The 26,900-nt window shown below is 38.3% G+C and overlaps 1 protein-coding gene across 1 annotated transcript in view; it reads right to left on the reverse strand.

The window, feature by feature from the left end:
- LOC124775405 (neural cell adhesion molecule 1-A-like) overlaps positions 1-26,900 on the reverse strand; it is a 97,943-nt gene that overhangs the window by 12,642 nt on the left and 58,401 nt on the right. The window contains exons 9-10 of the mRNA XM_047250239.1: positions 24,631-24,796; positions 13,351-13,383 (exon numbers count right to left, since the gene is read on the reverse strand). Of these exons, the coding sequence (XP_047106195.1) occupies positions 13,351-13,383; positions 24,631-24,796 (199 nt within the window). The remainder of the gene's footprint in view (positions 1-13,350; positions 13,384-24,630; positions 24,797-26,900) is intronic.

Consider the following 26,900-nt stretch of genomic DNA (forward strand, 5'->3'; position numbering starts at 1 on the left):
CACAATACGTACGAGGCGAGATCAGTTGTTGTAACCAATGGCGCCCAAACCATCACACCTGGTGTTTGTCCGCTATGCTGCACCACAATGCAGCCATCACTGTAGGACACATTGAAGTGGGACTCATCCGAAAAGATTACATGTTGCCACTTAGCACCCCAATGACGGTGTTCACGTGCCAATTGCAGTTGGAGGAGCTTGTTGTTTTTGGACAATGGAAGCCGATGTAATGCCATGCATGCAACCAGTCCAACCTGCAGCAGACAGCGATGAACTGTTGATGCAGACTAGTTCACACCTGTTGCAGTGCTCCAGTGATGAGCCAACATTGTGGATGACACTGTACGGTCCGTAATGGCCATGCAGACAAGATGACGGTCATCTCGTGCTGTGGTCATGTTCCATGGTCCAGTTCCCACTTGTCACTGTGGACTACCTTCCTCTCTTCACTGCTTCCACACACACATTGCTGTCATAGCAGCATGACCTGTGTGAACCAAAATGTCATGTTATGACAACCCCATTTCCCGGAGACTGACAATTCTGCCCTGTTAGGCTCCCTTTGACATCAACAAGGCATACCAGCACTCACTGTATTGTTTCCACCTTGTGTGACAGCTCTGCACCAACTACACTAGGCACAACACTGACCCTGTTGGACAAACATGAGATGGCTCTGCCTGGCCTACATGTACCTCATCTTGCTGCAAAACATATCACGTATTGCTTGCACACCTGTCGCCACTTCCACCAAATGTGGCACTATTCGGGTAATTCCTTCTCGGTGTTGCACTTTTCACAAATGGCAGTGTCTCAAGTTTTGCTGCAAACACCCTCCCCCCCCCCCCCCCCCCCTGCCCCAAATACATTACTACGTGTTAATGCACTCAGCCCACCCATTCTAATCACTCTGCCTCATTCTCCTACTTGGCTTCCTCCAGCTTCCCCTTTTTATGGTTCCACACCTCAGTCAGTGGAAACAAAACCATTATAGGATCACTTTGTTGTCTGTCTGTTTGACCATCTGTGAGGACCTCTTTTCTCAGGAAGTAACAAATTGAGCTTTACCTCAAGTACTGAGGTCTACGATCCCTAGGATGTAAATTATTTAAGCTTCAAATTCAATGCAATCAGAAGATATGACCATATACAGGGTCATCCATTGATAGTGACTGGACCAAATATCTCACGAAATAAGCATCAAACGAAAAAACTACAAAGAACGAAATGCATCTAGCTTGAAGGGGGAAAGCAGATGGCACTATGGTTGGCCCGCTAGATGGCGCTGCCATAGGTCAAATGGATATCAACTGCATTTTTTTAAATAGGAAGCCCCATTTTTTATTACATATTCATGTAGTACATAAAGAAATATGAATGTTTTAGTTGGACCACTTTATTCGCTTTGTGAAAGATGGCACTGTGATAGTCACAAACGTATAAGTATGTGGTATCACGTAACATTCCGCCAGTGCGGACGGTATTTGCTTCATGATACATTACCCGTGTTACGTGTTAAAATGTACCGTTAACCAATTGCGGAAAAGGTTGATATCGTATTGATGTATGGCTATTGTGATCAAAATGCCCAAAGGGTGTATGCTAAGTATGCTGGTCGGTATCCTGGACGACATCATCCAAGTGTCCGGACTGTCCACCAGATAGTTATATTATTTAAGGAAACAGGAAGTGTTCAGCCACGACCTGCAACAAATGATGATGCCCAAGTAGGTGTTTTAGCTGCTGTCGCAGCTAATCCGCACATCAGTAGCAGACAAATTGTGTGAGAATTGGGAATCTCAAAAACGTCTGTGTTGAGAATGCTACATCAACATCGATTGCACCCGTACCATATTTCTATGCAGCAGGAATTGCATGGCGATGACTTTGAATGTCATGTACAGTTCTGCCACTGGGCACAAGAGAAAATATGGGATGATGACAGATTTTTTGCACACATTCTATTTAGCGACAAAGCATCATTTACCAACAGCGGTAACGTAAACCAGCATAATATGCACTATTGGGCAACGGAAAATCCACGATGGCTGTGACAAGTGGAACATCAGCGACCTTGGCAGGTTAATGTATGGTGCGGCATTATGGGAGGAAGTATAATTGGCCCCCATTTTATCGATGGCAATCTAAATGGGGCAATGTATGCTGATTTTCTACGTAATGTTCTACCGATGTTACTACAAGATGTTTCACTGCATAACAGAATGGCGATGTACTTCCAACATGATACTTCCGGCACATAGCTCGCGGGCGGTTGAAGCAGTATTGAATAGCATATTTGATGACAGGTGGATTGGTCGTCGAAGCACCATACCATGGTCCGCACGTTCGCCGGATCTGATGACCCCGGATTTCTTTCTGTGGGGAAAGTTGAAAGATATTTACTACCATGACCCATCGACAATGCCTGACAACATGCGTCAGCGCATTGTCAATGCATGTGCAAATATTACGGAAGGTGAACTACTCGCTGTTGAGAGAAGTGTCGTTACACGTATTGCCAAATGCATTGAGGTTGACGGACATCATTTTGAGCATTTATTGCATTAATGTGGTATTTACTGGTAATCACGCTGTAACAGTATGCGTTCTCAGAAATGATAAGTTCACAAAGGTACATGTATCACATTGGAACAACCAAAATAAAATGTTCAAATGTACCTATGTTCTGTATTTTAATTTAAAAAAACCTATCTGTTATCAACTGTTCGTCTAAAATTGTGAGCCATATGTTTGTGACTATTACAGTGCCATCTATCACGAAGCGAAAAAGGTGGTCCAACTAAAACATTCATATTTCTTTACATACTACACGAATATGTAATAAAAAATGGGGTTCCTATTTAAAAAAACACAGTTGATTTCCGTTTGACCCATGGCAGCACCATCTAGTGGGCCAACCATAGCGCCATCTGACTTCGCCCTTCAAGCTAGACAAGTTTCATTCTTGATAAGCGTTTGATGCTTATTTCATGAGATATTTGGCCCGGTCACAATCAATGGACCACCCTGTTATCACATGTTTTAATACTCACAAACTCACTCATCAAAACTTACACATGAACTATGTATACCCACATTGGGCCTGGTGGTCCAGTGATAAAGCACTTGCCTAAAAACTGAGAGATTGCTGGATTGAAACTCGGCCAGACCACTGATTTTTCAGTCTTCATTTTAAACCAGCCTTCACCTCCCAACAATGTGAGGAGTGGCCAGAAACATTGCATGATTTGGAGTCCACATTCAACTGTAGGTCCCCTTTCCCCAGTTGGATAACTGGGGTAGGTTAGGGACATGCAAGTCACTGAAATGGTGTCCAATAGAAAGGCTTCCAAATTATTATTATCTATGTAGATAATAAGTTTGCACGAAACCCTCAGAGCATGAGTCCTACTCAAATGTTCTGCTCTGGCATGATCTTTTCTAACACACTTACATTCCCTTCCTACCCCACCACCACAACAATTACTTTTTTCCTCAACTAACAACCCAGCCAAGACTACTGCTCGCAGTTCTGTCAGCAGACAATTTCTCTCTCTCTCTCTCTCTCTCTCTCTCTCTCTCTCTCTCTCTCTCTCGGTGTGTGTGTGTGTGTGTGTGTGTGTGTGTGTGTGTGTGTGTGTGTGAAACCAGACCATAGTTCCTAAAGGCAGGCTTTTTAAGTTATATACTATATAAACTCTAGAACTATTTCAAGATTTTAATGCTTTATATTCATAGACAATTCAATTAGATGGAGAACTGTCCTGCTGAACTGACACCATTGCCTCAGTGAATAGCATCACTTAGAATGAATTTATCAGAGTTTTACTGCAAAGAAATGCAAGCCACGAGGTCTCAGCACTTGTCCAGTTTTTTCTCTTCATGTTCCTCCTGATAGCCCCATGACCTGCATGCATCAAAATGTTCTGCCCTGTCATAATCTTTTCTAATATACTTACACCCCATTCCTAACCCACCACGACAATTTTCCATCTACACAACTGATGCATAAAGTACTACATCTTTGATACTGCGTAGGCAGCTGAATTTTTGCAGCCCAGCATATTGGGGATATACTGGGAGTGGCTCCATCTGAACAAAAATAGAGTTAACAATATAAATCCTCATAGTCAACAAAGCATGGATGACCGAGGTCACAAATGGATGCAAATCAATTCTAAGAGTCAACAAATAAGTGACAAAGCAGTACCCGCTTTTTGTACTACTCAGAACCACCTCCTTGGTAGGGGTTACAGAAACCAGAAGTATTACTGCTAACTCCACAGCATGTGCTAAGAGTTTGGGTAAATGTCCATTGGCTTGCTGAGTTATGGTAAATGGTGGTACGAGAGCATCAAAAAGCAAATGAATTCCTTGCTTGAAGGACAGTACTGATCCTGGTCCGGTATGAAATTCAACTGTCATCCCTCACAGGTGATGTTAATATACTGAATGTCACATTGACACACCTGGTACACAAGGTGGTACAAGGGCATCAAAAAGCAAACGAATACCTCTTGCCTGAAGGATGGTATTGATATTGGTCTGGTATGAAATTCAATCATCATCCCTCACAGGTGATTTTAATATACTGAAGGTCACATTGACACATCTGTTTGTGTACACACTGCTTGTTCATAAAGCGAGGGCACCAGCCATTTTTCCATTCAAATTTTATCACAGTTGTTTGATAAATGCTTGATAGAAACAAAGACCACTAATCTCAGTGTTACTGAGCACATATCAGGTACTACGGAGTAACATGTGTGCGGTACTGCAGAATATGTGCATTCTTATCTTCAACGCTTCTGATAGCTATTGAATGCTGATGCATAAATATTGTTCCACTCGCCAATATGAGACACCATCAACATTGGGAAAATGAAGTGCCTAATTTAATTAGTATAATTACGCATGTTAAAAATATGTATAAACCCTAGACATAATGTAAAACATTTCAAATCAGAATGAAAAGCAGAAATTAATACTATCAAAATCTGATGAAACAGACTACTTACTAGCTGCCAAACAGAAACAATTGGAGTAGCGCTGACAGATACACAAATTGCAAAACATGTATGAAAGTCTGTTTTCTTCAGGGGAAAGGAAAAATGGGATAATTCAGATGAGATACAAAGTATTACTTTCATACAGTACCACTTTTTCCGTGTGAAGGAATTTTTGAAAAATATATCTATTGTGTTTGTCAATACTGCTCCAGGGTCATCCCTATTGCTCTTCCTTATCATTACTCATTACTTAAACATGGTCTGTGACTTACTATAGTAATTTAAACAGCTAACTGATATCACCCGAAATATATGAGCTATGAACTGTTACACGAAATAGAAGACATATGAAGATTTTGCAAACAACAACATAACTATTAATGTTAACTGCCTTCACATTTTTGAGCTCATTTTACATTGAATCTCTTTTACTGCATTGACTCTTGTAATGTTTTCTGGTCATACTCAATTTAACTTTCTTTGAAACATCACAACAGCAAATGAATTATAAAGGAAAGCGCACTAAGTAACTTGAATGTATTATACAACATGCTTTTAAAGAGTCTGTATGACTAAAAATCACATCATAACAAAATTAATTTTTCCATTACCTATTTTGCTATTCTATTAAGTGTTAGTTTCTTGCTACATTCATATTAATGGCATTACAGTTAACATGCATTAAATGATCAGCTAAATATATTAATATAATAACTGAAAGTGCTAAAGGTACAGCACCGCATGCTATTGCTACCAAATCAGTTTTCGTAGTTCTCAAGGTAGTCTCTAGATTATTAAATACATACAGACTATTTTACATGCAAAACATACACTTTAGAATCAATATTCTATAAAGCACACGGCAACAGGACACCAGGAAAAATCTGTATCTTATTAGTGCAAAAGCTTCATAGTGTTACTGAAGTGAATACAGGAAACTGGCCAGGCTTCAGTTTATTTAAAAAGATGGGATTCTATATTCGGTAATGGGATGAAACAATATGCATGACAGATTTTTAGAAACAATTTATTCTCTTCAAACATTTCAAGTAAAATACTTTTTTCTGTTAATTTGCAAAACTCTAGAAGAATTACATTTTATAACATGGCCACAAACACTGTTTGTAGGTGATAAGTGAATGAGACTGAAATACGCAGAGGTTACAAGAGTAACTGATCAAAATGCATATTCTTTGGTTTCCATGAAAGCAATAAAGAAACATTCAGCTTGTATCTTTTCTTAACCCAGTTTTATAGTTCACACTATCCTGACATAATAATTAAAAAGGTGTTCCAAATTACTGTCTAGTCTTCAATGGATCGTCTGATGAACTTTGAACTAGTGACCAAATCAAAGATGAAATGAAAACCAAATGCAGGACACTGCATGCATTTTTTAGATTTCTGTTACCCACCTGTAGTTCCAGAAAGTGAAGTATCGACTAGGATTCTATTTCACACTAACAGTTGAACGCACGGAACTTTCTCTCTCTCTCAGACACACACACACACACACACACACACACACACACACACACACACACAGAGAGAGAGAGAGAGAGAGAGAGAGAGAGAGAGAGAGAATAAAAACGACCTTCAAAGACAGGAAAGACTGAAAAGTAATTAGAAATAATGCTGCTTAGAGGAAAACAATCTCATGCCAGTATTTATTACAGCCACTGGGCTTTACATCTCCTTTATTTCCACATGTCAAAAAGCAATCTTCTTCCCGTTATTGCTTGGTTTGAGTGACAGTTTTATGAGATCAATTTATCCTTAAGTCCCCTGTATTTACTTGCACACTGCCTGTAGAAAGTTCCTTTCTGTTATTTCTGATTCAGTTAGTCTTTTCATGTTATTCTGCAACTTTTAGTAAATATCAACTCTGTACATTGACATGTACTTCTTGGCTACTACTACAGGCAATACATAACAATGGGAAGTACAGTATCATGAAATTTTAAACATCTTTTCTTTTTTTTAAGTAATTCATATGGAGTTTACGTAAACCACTGTGTTATACACCTGCGGATAAATTGTGTGTGGTGCAAAGACCCACTTAGAGACTGTACAACTTCACCTGTTTTTAGTTTTTATTTTTTCTTACAGTGAGCTTGTACGATTTTGAAGTGAGTCTATGTGCTATCAATAGTAAGTAGTAGAGAAGCAGTAAAAAATCTACTGATATGTCACTTTCATTTTTCATCAACTCAAGAGCTTGACTCTTTAGATGTAAATGCAAGAGTTGAATGACAATTCTTTGGGCTTTTAAAATCTATCCAGATTGATATGCTGCGTAGTAACATCACGCTTAAGACTTGGAAAGATGCTACACACATTTGCAAGCAATGCTGTAAGCTAATCTCCAGTACCCTATATATTTCAATGGGAACAATTCCGTTGTTTTTTTTTATGAAAGATTTACGCTGTTGCAAACAATTTGCTCAACGCAAGCCAGACAAGGCAGCACAAGGACTTCACAATTTTTTTACCTTGCTATAGTGAATATGTTATTAGTGCAATATGAGAATCTTCACATAATGACAAAATGAATGTGGATTGCACAATGGGGAGACAATAACTGCAGTTCTTGCTGCTGTCTCAATTGCCATCTATGCCAAAAGTAAATGCTACTCCATTACTGAAGAAAAATATAGCCAGCCAACAACACTGCATATTGTCATTTGCTAAAAGCTGACCCCACCCCCTCCCCCTCCCAAGAACAATGGACCTCGCCGTTGGTGGCGAGGCTTGCATGCCTCAGCGATACAGATAGCCGTACTGTAGGTGCAGCCACAACGGAGGCGTATCTGTTGAGAGGCCAGACAAACGTGTGGTTCCTGAAGAGGGGCAAGCACCCTTTTCAGTAGTTGCAGGGGCAACAGTCTGGATGATTGACTGATCTGGCCTTGCAACACTAACCAAAACGGCCTTGCTGTGCTGGTACAGCAAATGACTGAAAGCAAGGGGAAACTACGGCCATAATTTTTCCTGAGGGCATGCAGCTTTAATGTATGGTTAAATGATAATGGCGTCCTCTTAGGTAAAATATTCTCAAGATAAAATAGTCCCCCATTCGGATCTCCGGGCGGGGACTACTCAAGAGGTTGTTGTTATCAGGAGAAAGAAAACTGACGTTCTATAGATCGAAGCATGGAATGTCAGATCCCTTAATTGGGCAGGTAGGTTAGAAAATTTAAAAAGGGTAATGGATAGGTTAAAGTTAGATATTGTGGGAATTAGTGAAGTTCGGTGGCAGGAGGAACAAGACTTCTGGTCAGGTGAATACAGGGTTATAAATACAAAATCAAATAGGGGTAATGCAGGAGAAGGTATAATAATGACTAAAAAAAAAAAAAAAAAATAAGAGTGCGAGAAAGCTACTACAAACATAGTGAACACATTATTGTGGCCAAGATAGACACGAAGCCCATGCCTACTACAGTAGTACAAGTTTACATGCCAACTAGCTCTGCAGATGACTAAGAAATTGATGAAACGTATGATGAGATAAAAGAAATTATTCAGATAGTGAAGGGAGACGAAAATTTAATAGTCATGGGTAACTGGAATTCAATAGCAGGAAAAGGGAGAGAAGGAAACGTAGTAGGTGAATATGGATTGAGGGTAAGAAATGAAAGAGGAAGCCGCCTGGTAGAATTCTGCACACAGCATAACTTAATCATAGCTAACACCTGGTTCAAGAATCATAAAAGAAGGTTGTATACATGGAAGAATCCTGGAGATACTGACAGGTTTCAGATAGATTATATGATGGTAAGGCAGAGATTTTGGAACCAGGTTTTAAATTGTAAGACATTCCAGGGGTAGATGTGGACTCTATTGGTTATGAACTGTAGATTAAAACTGAAGAAACTGCAAAAAGGTGGGAATTTAAGGAGATGGGACCTGGATAAACTGAAAGAACCAGAGGTTGTACAGAGTTTCAGGGAGAGCATAAGGGAACAACTAACAAGAATGGGGTAAAGAAATACAATAGAATAACAATGGGTAGCTTTGAGGGATGAAGTAGTGAAGGCAGCAGAGGATGAAGTAGGTAAAAAGACAAGGGCTAGTAGAAATCCTTGGGTAACAGAAGAAATATTGAATTTAACTGATGAAAGGAGAAAATACAAAAATGCAGTAAATGAAGCACACAAAAAGGAATACAAACGTCTCAAAAATGAGATCGACAGTAAGTGCAAAATGGCTAAGCAGGCATGGCTAGAGGACAAATGTAAGGATGTAGAGGCTTATCTCACTAGGGGTAAGATAGATACTGCCTACAGGAAAATTAAAGAGACCTTTGGAGAGAAGAGAACCACTTGTATGAATATCAAGAGCTCAGATGGAAACCCAGTTCTAACCAAAGAAGGGAAAGCAGAAAGGTGGAAGGAGTATATAGACTGTCTATACAAGGGCGGTATACTTGAGGACAATATTGTGGAAATGGAAGAGGACGTAGATGAAGATGAAGTGGGAGATATGATACTGCGTGAAGAGTTTGCCAGAGCACTGAAAGACTTGTGTTGAAACAAGGCCCCGGGAGTAGACAACATTCCATTAGAACTACTGACAGCCTTGGGAGAGCCAGTCCTGACAAAACTCTACAATCTGGTGAGCAAGATGTATGAGACAGGCTAAATACCCTTAGACTTCAAGAAGAATATAATAATTCCAATGCCAAAGAAAGCAGGTGTTGACAGATGTGAAAATTACCAAACCATCAGTTTAATAAACCACGGTTCCAAAATACTAACACAAATTCTTTACAGACGAATGGAAAAACTGGTAGAAGCCGACCTCGGGGAAGATCAGTTTGGATTCCGTAGAAATGCTGGAACACGTGAGGCAACACTGACCCTACGACTTATCTTAGAAGCCAGATTAAGGAAAGGCAAAGCTACATTTCTAACATTTGTAGACTTGGAGAAAGCTTTTGAAAATGTTGACTGGAATACTCTCTTTCAAATTCTGAAGGTGGCAGGGGTAAAATACAGGGAGCGAAAGGCTATTTACAATTTGAACAGAAACCAGATGGCAGTTATAAGAGTCGACGGGCATGAAAGGGAAGCAGTGGTTGGGAAGTGAGTGAGACAGGGTTGTAGCCTCTCTCCCATGTTATTCAATCTGTATATTGAGCAAGCAGTAAAGGAAACAAAAGAAAAATTTGGAGTAGGTATTAAAATCCATGGAGAAGAAATAAAAACTTTGAGTTTTGCCGATGACATTGTAATTCTGTCAGAGACAGCAAAGGACATGGAAGAAGAGTTGAGTGGAATGAACAGTGTCTTGAAAGGAGGATGTAAGATTAACATCAACAAAATAAAAATGAGGATAATGGAATGTAGTCGACTTAAGCCGGGTAATGCTGAGGGAATTAGATTGGGAAATGAGACACTTAAAGTAGTAAAGGAGTTTTGCTATTTGGGGAGCAAAATAACTGATGATGGTTGAAGTAGAGAGGATATAAAATGTAGACTGGCAATGGCAAGGAAAGCGTTTCTGAAGAAGAAAAATTTGTTAACATCGAGTATAGATTTAAGTGTCAGGAAGTCATTTCTGAAAGTATTTGTATGGAGTGTAGCCATGTATGGAAGTGAAACGTGGTCGATAAATAGTTTGGACAAGAACAGAATAGAAGTTTTTGACATGTGGTGCTACAGAAGAATGCTGAAGATTAGATGGGTAGACCACATAACTAATGAGGAGGTTTTGAATAGAATTGGGGAGAAGAGGAGTTTGTGGCACAACTTGACTAGAAGAAGGGATCGGTTGGCAGGACATGTTCTGAGGCATCAAGGGATCACCAATTTAGTATTGGAGGGCAGCGTGGAGGGTAAAAATCGTAGAGGTAGACCAAGAGATGAATACACTAAGCACATTCAGAAGGATGTAGGTTGCAGTAGGTACAGGGAGATGAAGAAGCTTGCACATGATAGAGTAGCATGGAGAGCTGCATCAAACCAGTCTCAGGACTGAAAACCACAACAACAAAAGCTTTAAAATGGCAACAGTATTGAGATTTTAGCAATAAAAATACAATGCTCCCAAAGATGCAGTCACCTGCCCATGGATGTTTGATTATGTATGCAATGGCCTACTAAGGCTGCACATGCTATCATAGTTATCATACAACAGGAAATGAAACTGCTGGCACAGAGTTTTATTTATCTAACAATCAGATAGGTTGACTTCTTCATGATTTATTTGGATCATGCATAAAGATTACGTCATGTATGAATATCTGTGCTACATGCCGTTTGCTATCAAAATTATGTGACTATGTAATTCAAACAGGCTAAACGATAGGCAGTTCTGAATGTGCCCCAACTAGTTTCTCACAGAAAAGTGATTGTTTTAGACTAAAGTTGTTTTGTGGATCCTATAGATGTGCTAGTTATTCACAAACACCATACAATGATTAATCAGCTACTTTTTCATTTTTATGGTGTTGCCGTTCTTGAAAAGTCAGATGAACTGAGGAACTATACACAAAAGTAACTGTGATATAATGAGCTGTTTTCACATAAACAGATATAATCATGTGTCCCCCCCCCCCCAGTGCCTCCTCTACTTGGTCGGTTCATAATCTACTATTATGTAGAAGTTATATTATCTCCTGAATTTTTAAACTACACATACAATTTTCATGTAAGTTCAGTGATCTGGAGTGAAGAAATTTGCCAAATATATTGATGGCCAAATAACTGTGAACCTTTTCTTTTCCATAATTGATCTGAAGCATAAAAAAGTAATAACCAAAAGTTATGATGCATATGGAAGATGTTTAATAGCATCTGCACACATATTCTTTACACTGTCTTGGTGTACTGAAACTCTACTTCTATTGACCAACTTGGGCCATTAAACATAGAATTTTGATTGCTTTGCATCATCTGGTCACCAACATTTGTCAGGATTCCTTGTCTAACCACATTATTGCAATGAGTAGTAAATAATATCTGAAGAACTACATTAGTAACAAACTATTATCATCATGGATGAAGAATATGGATCAGCACATCATGAGTCTTTGTAAGTCATATATCACACACAAGAGTACTGATTGTTATATAAATGTCTGTATTTCATAACATGTAAAAACAGTTTTCTGTTACATAAGGACGAGGCAACTTTTATGAAACTGCCATGTGTTCAAGGAAAGCCAATTAAACAGTTTCTTTAATTTTCCAAAGTCTTACAACTTTAGGGATACTGTTGAAACATAGGATGGGCAGACACCATATAGTTAACTACATATCCATATGGACACAGATAATGCAAGAAACAAGTCACAATACAGATTGTCCAAAGTGGTGATACAACATGAAGACAGCATTATACCCAGAAGCAACCTTAATATTAAGGAGAATAAGTACTCTGCTTCCCAATGTAAGAAGCAGTTGGGTGGAAACAGAACAAATAGTATCTGCTCAAGTACATCAATAAGAAGAATAAAAACTGTAAAGCAACAGACAAACCGGAGAGGAAGGCAAATAGTTAGAGGATGATCATGCTAAGACATGTAACTAAACACACACACACACAAACACACACACACACACACACACACACACACACACACACACACACTTACGTCTCTCGTAGGAGTCAGCAGGCGCATTTTCTCTGGTATTCCGGCAGGTATTTGCAGTTTCATATTTGCGAAGTTTAGCTAGAGTCAGCCCAAACAAATACTGCTTTCCAGATCTTTCATGCGATGCCCAGCTTTGAAGGAAAGCTTCATTTGTTCCCATTGCAAAGAAAATGATTTTTAAATTGAAATTTGAAGCCCCCATTCAATACAGTGATCTAAAATTAGCCTAGTGGGATATATGTATTAACGGAGACAATAAAATAAAAAGAAAAGCAGTATTCCAGCAGTACCTCAATTGCTGCTGGAGTACTGGTTATTCTTTGATCTCTACTGTTCCTGTTAACATGTACTGATTAACAAATATCACACTAGACCAAGTTGGGACAGCTCTGTTGAATGGCCACACAAAATTCCAATTTAAAAATAATTTTATTTGCAACTGAAAACAAACTGAAGCTTTCCATCAAAACTGAGTCTCACATCAAAGATTGCAACTATGCATTGCAAGAACAAAATTGCAAAAATCAGTGGAAACAACAAAGAAACCTCACCTGATGACTCATAGAAGAAACACTCATTATATCTATATTTCAAAAAGGAAGTATGCAAGAGGTTGGATTAATGATGATTACAATGCAAAAAATGCACTCAACAAGCATTCAGACAGTAACTTCATACATGATGAGGTGTCAACTTAGAAGTAATAAAAGGTCCCAAATTGATCATGGTAGTTTCACATACCTCCTCGAGGTTCTGCTACACCAAGTTCATGAGCTAAAAAACAAAATATAAAAGCATAAAAGACTGAAATCAAACAGAAAAAGCTTGTGCAAATTCTTCAGAAAAAAAAGTGCAGCTTTTGTAACGGCCATTTTCTTGTAATCTATATCTGCTGGTCTGTGCATATCTACAGAAATTTCATAGATTAGTTACTAAATTTTATTTTTGTAAAATCAAAAGAGGTTTTATTCCCTGATTATTCAATAAGCCTCACATCAGATGCCTGACTTAGTGCTTTTCATTAAATTTCTGCAGTACACACACTCCATAAAACGTAAGTATGTGGCACATATGTTCTTTACATTGCAAAAGCTGCATTGAATTATACTTAAAACAATGAGGTAATTAGTTTTCTCAGCTACTCTTCACAGTAATACTATCTTAGGAAGAGAACATTATTTACAGTGCAGGGAAAAATTAACGTCAGGCAAAACTACTTTCACAACAAATTACTACACTTTCACTAAATAAAATGTAAGATGTCACATTGCTGATCACATTTACTCATAAAATCAGTGCATATAACAAAAGATATTAGTAACATAAATATACAAATAATTGTAAAATTTATTTTTCTACTTACTTTCTAAGTTACTGAAGACAATTTCTCACTTGGTAAAGTAATGCAAGGCCACAATAATTACCTTATTTTTCTTTTGCTTTGAGGTGGAGTCAATATGCTATGTTCTGTCATCTTAGGTGTAAGAAGGTACAGAATATATGTGAGCATGCTAACCTGATTTGGTGATTTAAAAGAACCTAAATGAGGATTTGAAAACCTAGTCAATCCCAAGATGTTTTATCCCTACTCATCTAATTCAGTTTGCAATTATGATGCTGTAGCACAGTAAAAGGATACATATCTGAGCTTTTAAAGTATTCCAATCGCAATTTTGAAAAGAAAATTCAATTTTCCCTTTGAAAATCCATTCTAATAATAAAACTGTCATGTCTGCCTGTTTTAACACACTGATCTCCAACACGAATTTTCATGCAGTTTTAGCAGGTAACTTGAGTGCAGCTTGGGGCTACATAAAGAGTTTATTTCACTGAAAGTGGATTAAAAAAAAAGCAGAATTTAAAGTTTTACCTAAAATGTCTGCTCAGCTTAGTAGTTTAGATGTTCACACTAAAGAATCAATATATGATGCCATTAGTTTCGTAGTACACCAAAGAATCAATAAAAGGTGCTATTAGTTGTTTTAACTCAATGACAAATGTATTCTCAGAAGTTTATGTCAGTGACAGAATTAAGCACCACAATCTTTCCATTTAGGTTCTGGTCAGCAGACTTCTCAACATGATTAACATTTCTATCAAGATACAGAACTATTTCTTGAAGATCAAGTTCAATCATTCTTATCATTTTCTTTATTTGAGCTGCTTATGATGAAGTCTATTGTACACTGAGGATTAAATTTACTTTCTTTCCTTCCAACAGCAACAACTTAACAATGAGTAATTACATGAGAAATTATTATGAGTGAATAATCATGCTGTCAGGAACATTTACAATGGCAATGGGGGAATATTTTCAAGAATTACAATGGTGAGGGCACAGTGGTCTGGTGATAGGGAACAAAATATAGAAACAGAAACTTTATTCATGACTGTATTGCACTAACAGCCCGTTATCAACAGCTCTCATTCCAGAAAATTTATTCCACTGCAGGAATGTCCATGTTGCCTCCTTGGAACTTTGTAAACAACATCCAAGAGTCTCTTTCATATTAATCACAAATGGTTATTGTGAGATACTGTTATAAAATTTGCATCTCTAATAAAAATTCAACATGATCAGGAAAATAAGAAAATGGAAAGAGAAATGCAGACAATTCACTGTTAAGTGACTGTCCAGATTTCCTCACAAACTGAAATTGCGATATCAGTTTAGGAAAAACGTACTTCCTATTTGGAATAGGTACTTGATTCAAATATGATTAGAGGCAGTGTATTGGACATATCATATCACATTTGTGTTTGCACTCTTGTAGTGATCAGAGCATAATGTTGGATGGGTGTAAAAAGCTTCATATCTTCATTGTCTCTCAAAGAAATATAGTTACCAAGGAATTCCTCTTGGTCTCGCATACTCATTCCCATATACAAAAGTTGTCCTGCACCAAGCAGAAGACATGCAAGTACTCCTTCAGTTTCCCCCCACTGTCCACGGTGACAGAGATGAAGTACTGTAAAATGGACAAATTTCCAAAGGTGCACTCAGTCTAGTCTCTCCTTTTCATGAATAATATGAGATGTCCACATCAAGCTGCACTGTTGGATGAATTTCCAACAACTGAAGACATCCATCACTTGGATCAGCTATCAACTTCTCCAGATCTGAATCCAAGTGACCATCCTCACAAAAATCAGTTTCAGCACATTTTTAAATACATGTACTGGATACTGATGCAAGCCGCATATTTTGTGATTAATCTGAGCTTGGTTCTGAAACCCTGCTCTCATCCTGTTCAGGCAATGTGATCCCTTTCTGGATTATGCTTAACTTATGGCATGACTGGTTAAGAAAAACCACAAGAAATGAACTGGAAACTGTGGCACTTATAAAGAAAAGAAAGTGCAATTTCTAATGGGGTCTTCTGTTTTTTAATGTATAATTTGACTCATTTTAATTTCCTGGAGGTTCCCCTTTGTGATGGAACCCACAGACCATGATAAATGAATGACTGAAACAGTGATATTAAACCAATTATTTGAATTCCAGGATATTACTTTTGATGAAAGAAGATTCAATGAATTTTACAGTACACAGTACTGACAGCAGATAATATGCACAGATATATGGAAAATAACATTTACCATTTTATGTGAGAAACTAACACATTTACTCTCCCTGCAGGTTACTCTTACTCAAAGGCATAATAGCTGTAATGTTGTGCTGTGTAACTTCTGCTCCCTCTTTCAGTGTTCACACTCCTGTCATTCTTTAAGAGATCCACATCGTTTCTGCTGTTCTTAATAATTTCTCTCGTGGTTGCTGTTGTTCCCACTTAGTCTTTTGCATGAGTAATCGAAATCAATATATCCATGTATGTGTACTTATTAGCCAGTTATGGATGTTAATTGATTGTTGCCCAATAGGCAGTTTTCTGCTACTAAATCAGTAAACACTGACATACAATTACAGTAGACACTGTCATATGTCATCTCTCTCTGCTGCTCATTGTCTGCAAGAATTTTCTAAATACATTTTACTTATTTATTTATTTTCATTATTTGCAGAATAATGTAAATTTAAGAACTAGATTGGTTTGACAACACTGTATTGTTTTGCAAAAATGTTGTATGTGAATTAACTGGGGTTAAAACTGTTAAATTTTGACGAACATGGAAATTCAAAACAATTAAAAGTATATAGAGTAGTCTGCAGGTAGTAACAGTTGAACCTGCACCATGTAAACATGACTGAACAACTCATTGAATAATAGATGCACTGAGCACTGAGTTGTTGGCAAAGAGGGAGGGGGTGGGATCTGAGGGATGGAGAGAGTGAGGGAGGGAGGGAGAGAGAGAGAGAGAGGGAGGGAGGGAGGGAGGGAGGGAGTGTGGGAGGGAGAAAGGGAGAGAGAGTGTGGGGGAAGGGGAGGGCAAACACATTCATGTATGAGTCTCTGACAATGATATGTAAGCACTGCATGAAATGCTTGCTTGAAAATAAATGTAGATATTAACCAAGCCTGTAGGCTATGCTGCTGTACTGAACATGAGCAGCACATTCTCCATACATTGCAAGAGCCAGAACCGTGTTCTGTGTAGACAAGAGTGCATTATATTGGAGCTAACAAGGAGACATCCCAGTGGTGGGATCAACTTTTTGAAACCAGATGTTCAGTGATGTCGGTTAAGATCCCAGGTGCCACATACTGCAGTCATTCACCGTGGTGGGCTCTTGTTTGCGGGTAACTGACAATTTTTTTTTTTTTTTTTTTTTTTTAATTTGTGCCCTGCTCAACAATGTTAAAAAAGTCAAATTACATAGTCTGGTTGTGTGGTGTAATGGATAGGATAACAGCTTCATACGCGAGAGGTTGTTGGTCTGAATCTTGTCAGGTAAAGTAACTTTTTTACTTTTATATCTTTATTGAAATAACTTTGATCATTATTTTAATTCAGTTAATTGGTTGAAACGTGAATTTTTATTTCTATTCTTTTGTCATGTTATTTTAATCACTGTTTCATTTTTTATATCATTCTTTTTCCAATCAGGATTTTTGTGACTATGAATTTAATTATATTTATGTATTATAATATTCAATTATATGATAATTCCAATCATCAGTTAAAAAACAAAAGGCAAAATAATCTGTTTATATTGACTGTGCAGTGGTGTGAAAAATGTATTTTTCGTTGCCAGACATCCTATTTCTTATTCCATGGTAATCATACAAACATTTAAAACATAACCTAAATATCTATTACACTATTGACAAAATAATGCAGATAATGATTTAAATGAGAGGTGGGTTTTAAGTGGAAAGAAATTCAAATAAAATGAGAAACTGATGTAATGAACACAATAACGTAGATGAAAAACCAGTGTGATGAAACAAAAGAAAGTAAACTGAAATTAATACATAAAATTATTAAAAACACATGAACATAGATTTCAAGTGGAAATAGAATGATAGGAAGAAAAAATGAGAGCAAATTAAGAAGTTGATGTTATGATTAAAATGATGTGACAAAGGAATGGAAATAGAAAATTACATTTAAATCAGTTAACAGAGCAAAAATGATGATCAAAGTAGTTTCGATTCAAACCTACAACCTCCTGCACGTGAAGCTACTGTCCTATCCATTACACCCCATAATCAGACTATTTGAAGTTACTCTTTGAATGCTACTGAGTGTCACACTAAATTCCAAAAAAAAAATTTTTGTCAATTACTCACAAACGAGGGCCAACCAGAGTGAATGGCTGCAATATGTGATACGTGGGATCTTAACCTACATAACTGTGTAGATTGTTTCATAATGCTGATCCCACCTCTGGAGACCTCTTCCTGTAAGTGAATTCAAATGTGGGCATATTGCTGGTGTTTATACACTGCACGCTTCCATAACCAACGTAGCCAAAGTTTTTGGTGTTTCAAGAGGCATCACATACAGGGAAAGCAGAAAAACATCATCAGTCAAGTCACAATGAGTATGTGTTGAGTGACTGGTGGCCATTCAATGAAGAGTATTGTTACAAAAAGTAAGAGGGCAGTAGCTGCGAAAGCCACTTCAGAACTGAATTTCATACTCCCGAACACTATCAGCATCAAAACAACATGAAGGGAGGTCCATAAACAGGGAATTGCAGGGAAAGCTGGAATTCCAAAACCACTCATCAGTGATGCAAATGCCCACAACAGGAAAAGATGGTACTGACACCATTAAACTTGGACAAAAAGGCAATGGAAGACCGTCATTGATCAGATGTGTTGTGTTTCACACTGTTTCCAACTTCTTGCTGCGTTTAAGTCCAAGAAGTGAAATGTGGCAGGGGTTCATTGATGATTTGGTAAGCCATGTGATGGTATTCCATGGGCCCCATAGTTACTTTGCAAGTTCGCATTACTGCTGAGGATTATGTGATCATTTTGGCTGATCCGTTTGATCCCACGGTACAATATTTTTTTCCCCAATGGTTCCAAGATGACAGAGCTCCTCAAGCTGCTCGCATCATGTGGACAGGTTTTGTGAGTACAAGGATGATTTGTCACATCTCCCCTGGCCACTACAGTCAGCAGATCTCAATATTATTGACTCTTTGTAGTCTACTTTGGTGAGAAGGATGATAACGGCATAAGATTCCCTTGAAAACCATACTGGATCTGTATTTATCTATTCCAAGGTGACTGGAGGCTCTTTGTGTGCCAACAGTTTTCCTACAACGCATTATGTATTGTAGTTTGTTGTGTTTGTGGTGTTCCCATATTTTTGTCCCTCCCCTGCACCTCCAGAAAAGAGGCACCTAGATCCAAACACATATGTAACACAACTGAGCACTTTGTGTGCACAATCGAGAAATCAAAGACTCTCTCATTAATACCTGAACATAATGCACACTCTTATGGAGATGGCCAGGTACTTGAATGTCATCATGCAAATAACACCAAAAATATAATTATAATTAAAGTAGATAACGACAGACAGATGCTAATATAATTGAAGACATTAATTATTTAGACACCACTGTTTAGAATTTTTTAGAATAATAGTTTAAATTTAGTACCTTTTTAAGTTTTTTAGTATTAGCATTCTTTCATTTTAGAAGATACAGCTGTTAAATACTGTGAAAATTTGTTTCAACAGCTGATGTCAACAACACCTGTAATAATATTAGCATATTTCTACACTTATGTGTATTGTGTGATTTAAGTGCTAGCAGAATTATTAACTGTGTGTTTGATGGAATATTGTGATTATTTTATGATAGTGTAGTAGTCATGCCACCCCCCCACCTCCCCTCCCCTCCTATCGGTTAATAGGGCATGTTCTGAGACATCAAGGAGTCACCAATTTAATATTGGAGAGAAGAGTGTGTGTGTGTGTGTGGGGGGGGGGGGGGGGGGGGGAAGTCGTAGAGGGAGACCAAGAGATTTTTTTTTTCTTTTGCGGGTGGGGATCGTGTGCACTAGTTATTTGGAGATTTGGAGATGAAGAGGCTCACACAGGATAGAGTAGCTTGGACAGCCGTATCAAACCTTCCTTCGGACTGAAGACACAACAGCAACAACAGTGGTCATGAAGTAAACCAACATCTGTTTCTTCAATGTAAATAAATCAAATCACTAAATCAATCTACCAACATTACTGTCTGTCAGATAATTTATTTATATCAGGCTAACTAAACTTGTAATTTATGTTTGTTTCTCCGTAATGATGAAATCGATGACGCATGTTAACTGAGCGAAGGAGTGGATTAAAGTAGACATCTTCTGAATAATCAAGAGTTATCTGACATACTACCAAACACATGAAAAATTTAAAACTGCATAATTATTCATTTTTCACATTCAACTGCAGGTCTCCACCCCCTTCCCTTTCAAACAATAATGAGCTGTTTAAATTATTTTATCGGTTTGAGGAAGGAAAGAGCATTTTATCTTTAACAGAACAATGCCTAATAAAGTCCTATTGGATTCAGATCAACATTCAGGATGATGAGTGTGTCTACTCTAGCACAATGGCCATACTGTGACTGTAGTTTCAACTACATGTGAAAGAATGTCCCTTCCTTTACTGTTTATTAAAAATAAGTAATTTTGAAACTTGTTACATCCTCCAGCTACCCTTGGCAGATACATCTCTTCCCACATCACTGTCTTCTGGGCTGCCTACAGTTGACTACCACACTTATGAAGTTACCAGCAAGTATGGTAGACTATTGAAAGACACCCTACTGGCATATGCCACATTCATAAACAGACTTGTTAGTAGAACTACTGCAGTGCTATAATCAAATCACTGTAATATTATCCCTGATAACTGCAGTGGGCTGAGTGCAGGAGCCCACTGTGCCCACTGCAACGTAAGGGGATTTTGTAAACGTCTCTATGGCAATGCCTCATTTTTCCAAAGCTCTATAGACAGCTATTGTTTCCGTCTGCAACCATTTGCATAGGTGAAAGCTGGAAACGATGTTGCCAGCTGTCAGGGATCATCTTATGCTGACTCAACTTTTGTGCTGCCTTTCCAATATGAATTTAGTATTAGGAGGACATTACCAATGGATGTGACAACTTGCCACAGAGCAAGTTTCTGTGTGGACTAATTTATTTGTATAGTACTTTCAAAATGCTACACTGGTGCATTTGCTGACAGTGATGCAGCTCAACAGAAGTAAAGCGCACATCACAAAAAAGTGCAGTCAGTATTGTGACTCGACATCTCAGCTACAGTCAGTACTGGGGCAAGAGACTTAAAAGACATCAACCGCATTTCTCCAGGTATTTGGTAAGTTTATGGACAGTCATCGATACGGTTATTTCAGAGGACAATTTTGGGCCTCAACCATAAGTTACTGTATGTAGAAAATATATGACACAGTTTACTTTTTCAAGTTTTTCTACTTTCTAGTGTTGACTTCAGAACTGTCAGTGTATTGTGGACATAGTGGCCAACACAGAATTTTCTCTGAACTCTAATCTGCTCTAAGTGACATCATCAGAATTTAGTTATTTGTTGGACACTGTGACTTGGGTCATGCATGCTGTGAATTCTAATTGTGTGTGACATGTTCTAGATGCTGCAAAATACTGAGTTTATGATTCTAGTGCTTAACCTCCTCCAGTTGCTGCAGACTTCCTTGCAAAAAGTGAATTCTACCCTGGAAAAGTTAGTGCCTCTCAGGAACAGTTGCTATGCTGGATGGAGGACCAGGAACATCGCCATGTAGACGTTCAGCAAATGCCACCAGCATTCCTTCCATTTGATTTGGCACAAGAATAATGGGCCAGTTATGTGGACAGACTTGAACAACATTTTATGGTACACAAAACCATAGATGACGCAGTGAAGCGAGCATTTCTCTTGTCTAATGCTGGTGCTTATGTGTATGGTCTGGCTCAGCAGCTTTTCGCCGATAAAGACCTGTGTGAGTTGAGTTATTCAGATGTCAGGTGACTATACAGAGTAAACTACTTGTTACTGCAGCACACCATAAATTTTATTGTACTTATAAAAAGCCTGACTAATCATTTAAGGAATGGGTTGCTACTTTTTGGAGTCATACTCATGACTAATTTCCTGTGTAAAAGCAAAGATTGTGCTCTTTTCTGTGCGGACACTACAGTGAGGAATATGTTAATTGTCCATGCTCTAGATGCAGAGCTATGTAGGGAACTTAGCATTTTAATAATCCATCAGTTATTCAAGCTTTCAAACAGTCCAAGCAAACAGAACAAGCACTTGACTACAAGGGAATTGAACTCTTGCGGACAAGCTTTAAGTGTGCAGGGAAAAAGAATGTCTGGGTCACAGGCTGGATTTTGTTTCGAGAAATTATGTTGCATAGTCAAATGCTCCTCTTGTGCCAGTGATGCTTCGATAGATACATCTGACACTGATACTGAGGACTTTGAAAATACTTCTCCTAGTGACAGATTTGAAAATAATGTATATAATGTTCTCTCACATCATCATTTTGACTCTAACATAATGTCGATGAAAACACCATAAGGACAAGGTTCATTAACATTGGTTAAATTTAATGTAGATACTGGTTTACTTACATCTCTTATCAGTAGTGACACTTACACTTTAATTGGATCTCCTACACTGCTCACATTCCATGGAACTTTGAAATGTTATAGTAAGCATACAGTACAAATCAAACGATGTTGTTAATAATAAAGACAACTCCACTTTTTGTGACAAAAGTGTGCACAGTGGCGAATATCTTGAGACTAGATCTCTATCAGCATCTGCATTTCAGGATTCATGATTCACATGCACACATCCAGGTCTTCTTTCCTGCCTAGACTGGGGCCACCAGAGTCATTTCTGTTCCTTTTGACCTTTTCTGGAAACACATTGGCTCACCCTGTTCGATGCATACTCAGACCACCCCTATATGGTATGGATTTACAACACAGGAACGTTCCACAAGACCCAGGTGTTACAGTGGATCTTTGATGTTGGAGGTCTTCCTCGTGCCATGGTAGTGGATTATGGTGTCCCCATTATATCCCAAGAATTCTCCTTCTGCTGGACACCACAACTGACTGGGCTACCAGCCACTTCATCCCAAAGTTCAAAGATTAAATGTAAAAGTTAGCAGCTGATCGTCCTCCAGAGGACCCTCTCCTTGTTTCCCTGCTGACAGAAGCACCACCCATAAGGATGCATCACCATCAGAAAGGTTATACAGGTGCCGGATGTTGAACATCCTGTCCAGTGCACTCTACCACCAGGACACTGCAGGCATTACTGGCTTTCATCGTGGGAAATGGCAGTCAGTGACTCAGTTGGGACAGCAAGGAGAAATGCACCAACCTGACTTCACCAGAATCCAATCAAGCCTTGGGGTGTCCTGCTTTACAAACGTTGTATCCCCTTTTCAGTTGCAGATACCAATAACACATCTTTCCACTTGGGAGAAGGGACTGTTTGAACATGCCAGTGCCATACTGTTGCTGATGCCTGGTTGTCACCAGCGGCACCTGGATGTACAGAGCCACAGCGTCAGCACAGGGTTGAGGACACAGATGGATGTCATCCACTACCCACAGTAGTGGCCAATGAAAAAGAGACTTTGCCTCAACCTTTGTTTCTTTTTTTTTTGGGGGGGGGGGGGGGAGAGGGGGGGGGGGGAGAGGGGGGGGGGGAACATGCTACAGCTGTCCCTGTTGGCTTCATCTCTACCAACATCGCTGTGTTCCAGCTTGCCTGCTTCACAGGCAACACAGTGAGTAGCCTAAGTCTCGGCAGCTGTTCAACAGAGGAACATTTTGCTGGACCTTCCACAGCCTCCAACCAGTGATGACGATAACACCATCTGGCCAGGAGAGCAACTGGGTGACGAGTCATTATCTATCACAGTGACAGCCAATCGTGCATATCCAATGTAGCCATGTGCACGGTGTTATAACTTGCGGCCCAAGGGCTCACAAGGTAGTCCCAGTCATATTCTACAATCAACAGTTGTGTTCCGCAGTCCACTATCAAAGTTATGAAGTTATCAGAACGTGTGGTGGCTACTGAGAGACTACATGGAACCACCACAGTCTTAGTACTGTCTTGCAGATATGGACTTTGTCTCTGGAGGACATTACTAATGGAAGCAATAATTTCTCATGGACTTAGTTTCCATTTGTATTGACTAATTTATTTGTGTAGTAGTTCCAGAATGCTACAATGGTGTACCATTAATAGTGATGCAGCTCAACAGAGATAGCATGTTGCATGAAACTATACAATAAAATCTTACATTCCTAGATAAGAAATAAATTGTTAGTAAGGTACTTCATGATACAAGTGAATGTAAAATAAATAGTTGTTTAGCAGATATACAAAGAAGCATTAAAAAATTAAGCTTTAACATTAAGCAATAGGCTGTGTACCAAAGCTGTACTTTTCTACCACCACCTTATCAATGAAGCTATGCACTCCACATAGTTACAATAGAAGCTGTAGTGTTACTGTGACACAAAATGAATCAAAAATTTTAAAAGCCAAAGTCAACTATCAAATTAATATAGTAGTCACAGTCTGACATGAGGTTAAACTTACTGAGTTGGAAGGTGTGTGGAGCAGATTGTGATGAACCAAATTCATTGGTTGACACTAGCACAACCTCATACTCTCCTGGTGGCTGAGGGCTGAGTTTATGTTTCACAGTGTAAATATTGCCTTCAGCATCAGTAACTGCAGGACTCTCTGACTTCCAATCCCCATTCTAGAATAAATTCAAGAAGTAAATGAAATATAACCATAATACAACATACTACTTCTTAATAAGATGCTGATATGATCTGAGTGGACTACAAATAATGGAACAAGTGAAAGAAACTACTTATCATACAACTTGGATGTTGAGTGGTTGATAGGCACATAAACAATACTGAAATCATTCCTAAGCTTTTAAGACCAAGCTGTTCTGTGGAGCCAACTGACAAATAAAAATATTCAAACATACATACTTGGATACATTCAGTGGGACAGCTACCTTGTACTACCACTGTAGCCTGTCTAGGCTTGTATATCAATCTTGTTTATGCATCAGTCCACTGCTCAACAACATGGTGAGATGTTACCTTTACTTCTCTTATTGTTTTACAACTATTACATCTTCATTCTTTATCTTCAGGAAACAAAATTCTAATTACTGAAATCACCTGACCCTGCAGACTAAGATTTGAGTGACCGTCCTTCCCCACCCGCCACTTTAATTACATTCCGCAGCCAGTCCTTCTTTTCTCTTTGACGAAGTAACATATAAATTCCAAATTATAGGAAAAACATCAATCTTTCAGGAGATAAGTTTATGATAATACTCCATTTTAATATATGCATAATCACACAGAAGAGGTGTACACATATATAGTCTGTTGCCAATACTAATTGAAGAACATTGCAAATAGATTCAAATAAGACAATTATGAAAACTTTGTCACCTTACAGAAGTTATATGCACATATAAGAGAACTGTCACAGTATTCAAGCAATGACTGTCCCTCCAACAGCATGTTAAAAAAAAAGTCTGTACAAAATGTTTGTAACAATGCACAAAGTTCACTGTAAAGTTTCCAAAAGGATGACTTCAATAATGTTTTTGGTAAGTAGAATTACCAGTTCAAGCAACCAGCAAATCAGTAAATGGATCCATTTAGCTTGTTTATATGCATTCATGTTCTATCGCACAAAATGTTAGTATAATAAAAAGTAGCTATAAAAATGTATAGTTCTTATAGAAATCTGCTCAGACAGCCATTGAAATTTACAGTGCCTTTACTCCCACATAAAATCTGTAATTAGTTTTAAAACAGTGCTATTTTTATCACTTGATAAAAAAACATGACCTTTACAGAGTAATTAGCCTCAGTAGGAGCAGAAAAACCTTCCACAAAATTCTCTGATAACCTATCCAGTTGCGCACAAATAATACGTAGTGTGGGGGGGGGGGGGGGGTTGGGGGGGGAGGGGGAGGAGGAGGAGGAGGAGGAGGAGGAGGAGGAGGAGGTAGAGAGAGAGAGAGAGAGAGAGAGAGAGAGAGAGAGAGAGAGAGAGTTGTTTAAGAGGAGTTGTTTAAGAGGAGTTGTTTAAGAGGAGTTGTTTAAGAGGAGTGGGAACTAGGGCTGTGTTGTGTGTGACTAAGCTTAAGGGTATTGGTGTTACATATCACTCTATGGTATTTTAGTATTGACAGTATTTTCTCATTGTATAAGGTAAATGATAATACTGTCAGGTACAGAGGAACTTGCCAACATTTAATTTGTTCCAAATATAAATGTACATAAATTGTGCAAAAAGAACCTTTGTGATTGGGCTGCCTTACTCTTGAAAGAACTTGCAACAGCAAAGAGTCAGTGAATTATGACTATATTTTCAAAAAAACATTTTTATATTATACAATTATTTATTGAGTACTGACTCTGAGCTATAGATCAGTTACAGAATATATTTTTCATAATATTAATAGAATCAGCATCATCACAGTGTGTCAACTATATCAATTTATATTTTTACTCATGCTTATCATTTAGAGACAAAGAACACTCTAAACTGCTCGTTTCAGAAGCACCTCCTAGGTTGCATCATTAAAGCAAAACTTTACCAATGGAAATTATTACATTAAGAAATTAGATATGAACTTTATGTCACATAGGAACTTAGCTAGATTAGTGAAGTGCAGCATCTTTATGGGGTTTTGACTCAACAAAGTAACATAAAGCTGTATGGAGAAATATTGAACTATCTGTAGATAAAAATTGCTCGTAGCTTCCAGATATTTGTAAATGGAGGACATTACATGTGAACAGACCTCTCTAATCCCTCCCAAA

This window comes from Schistocerca piceifrons, chromosome 2, assembly GCF_021461385.2.
Source record: "Schistocerca piceifrons isolate TAMUIC-IGC-003096 chromosome 2, iqSchPice1.1, whole genome shotgun sequence".
NCBI classification, from domain to species: Eukaryota; Metazoa; Arthropoda; class Insecta; order Orthoptera; family Acrididae; genus Schistocerca; species Schistocerca piceifrons.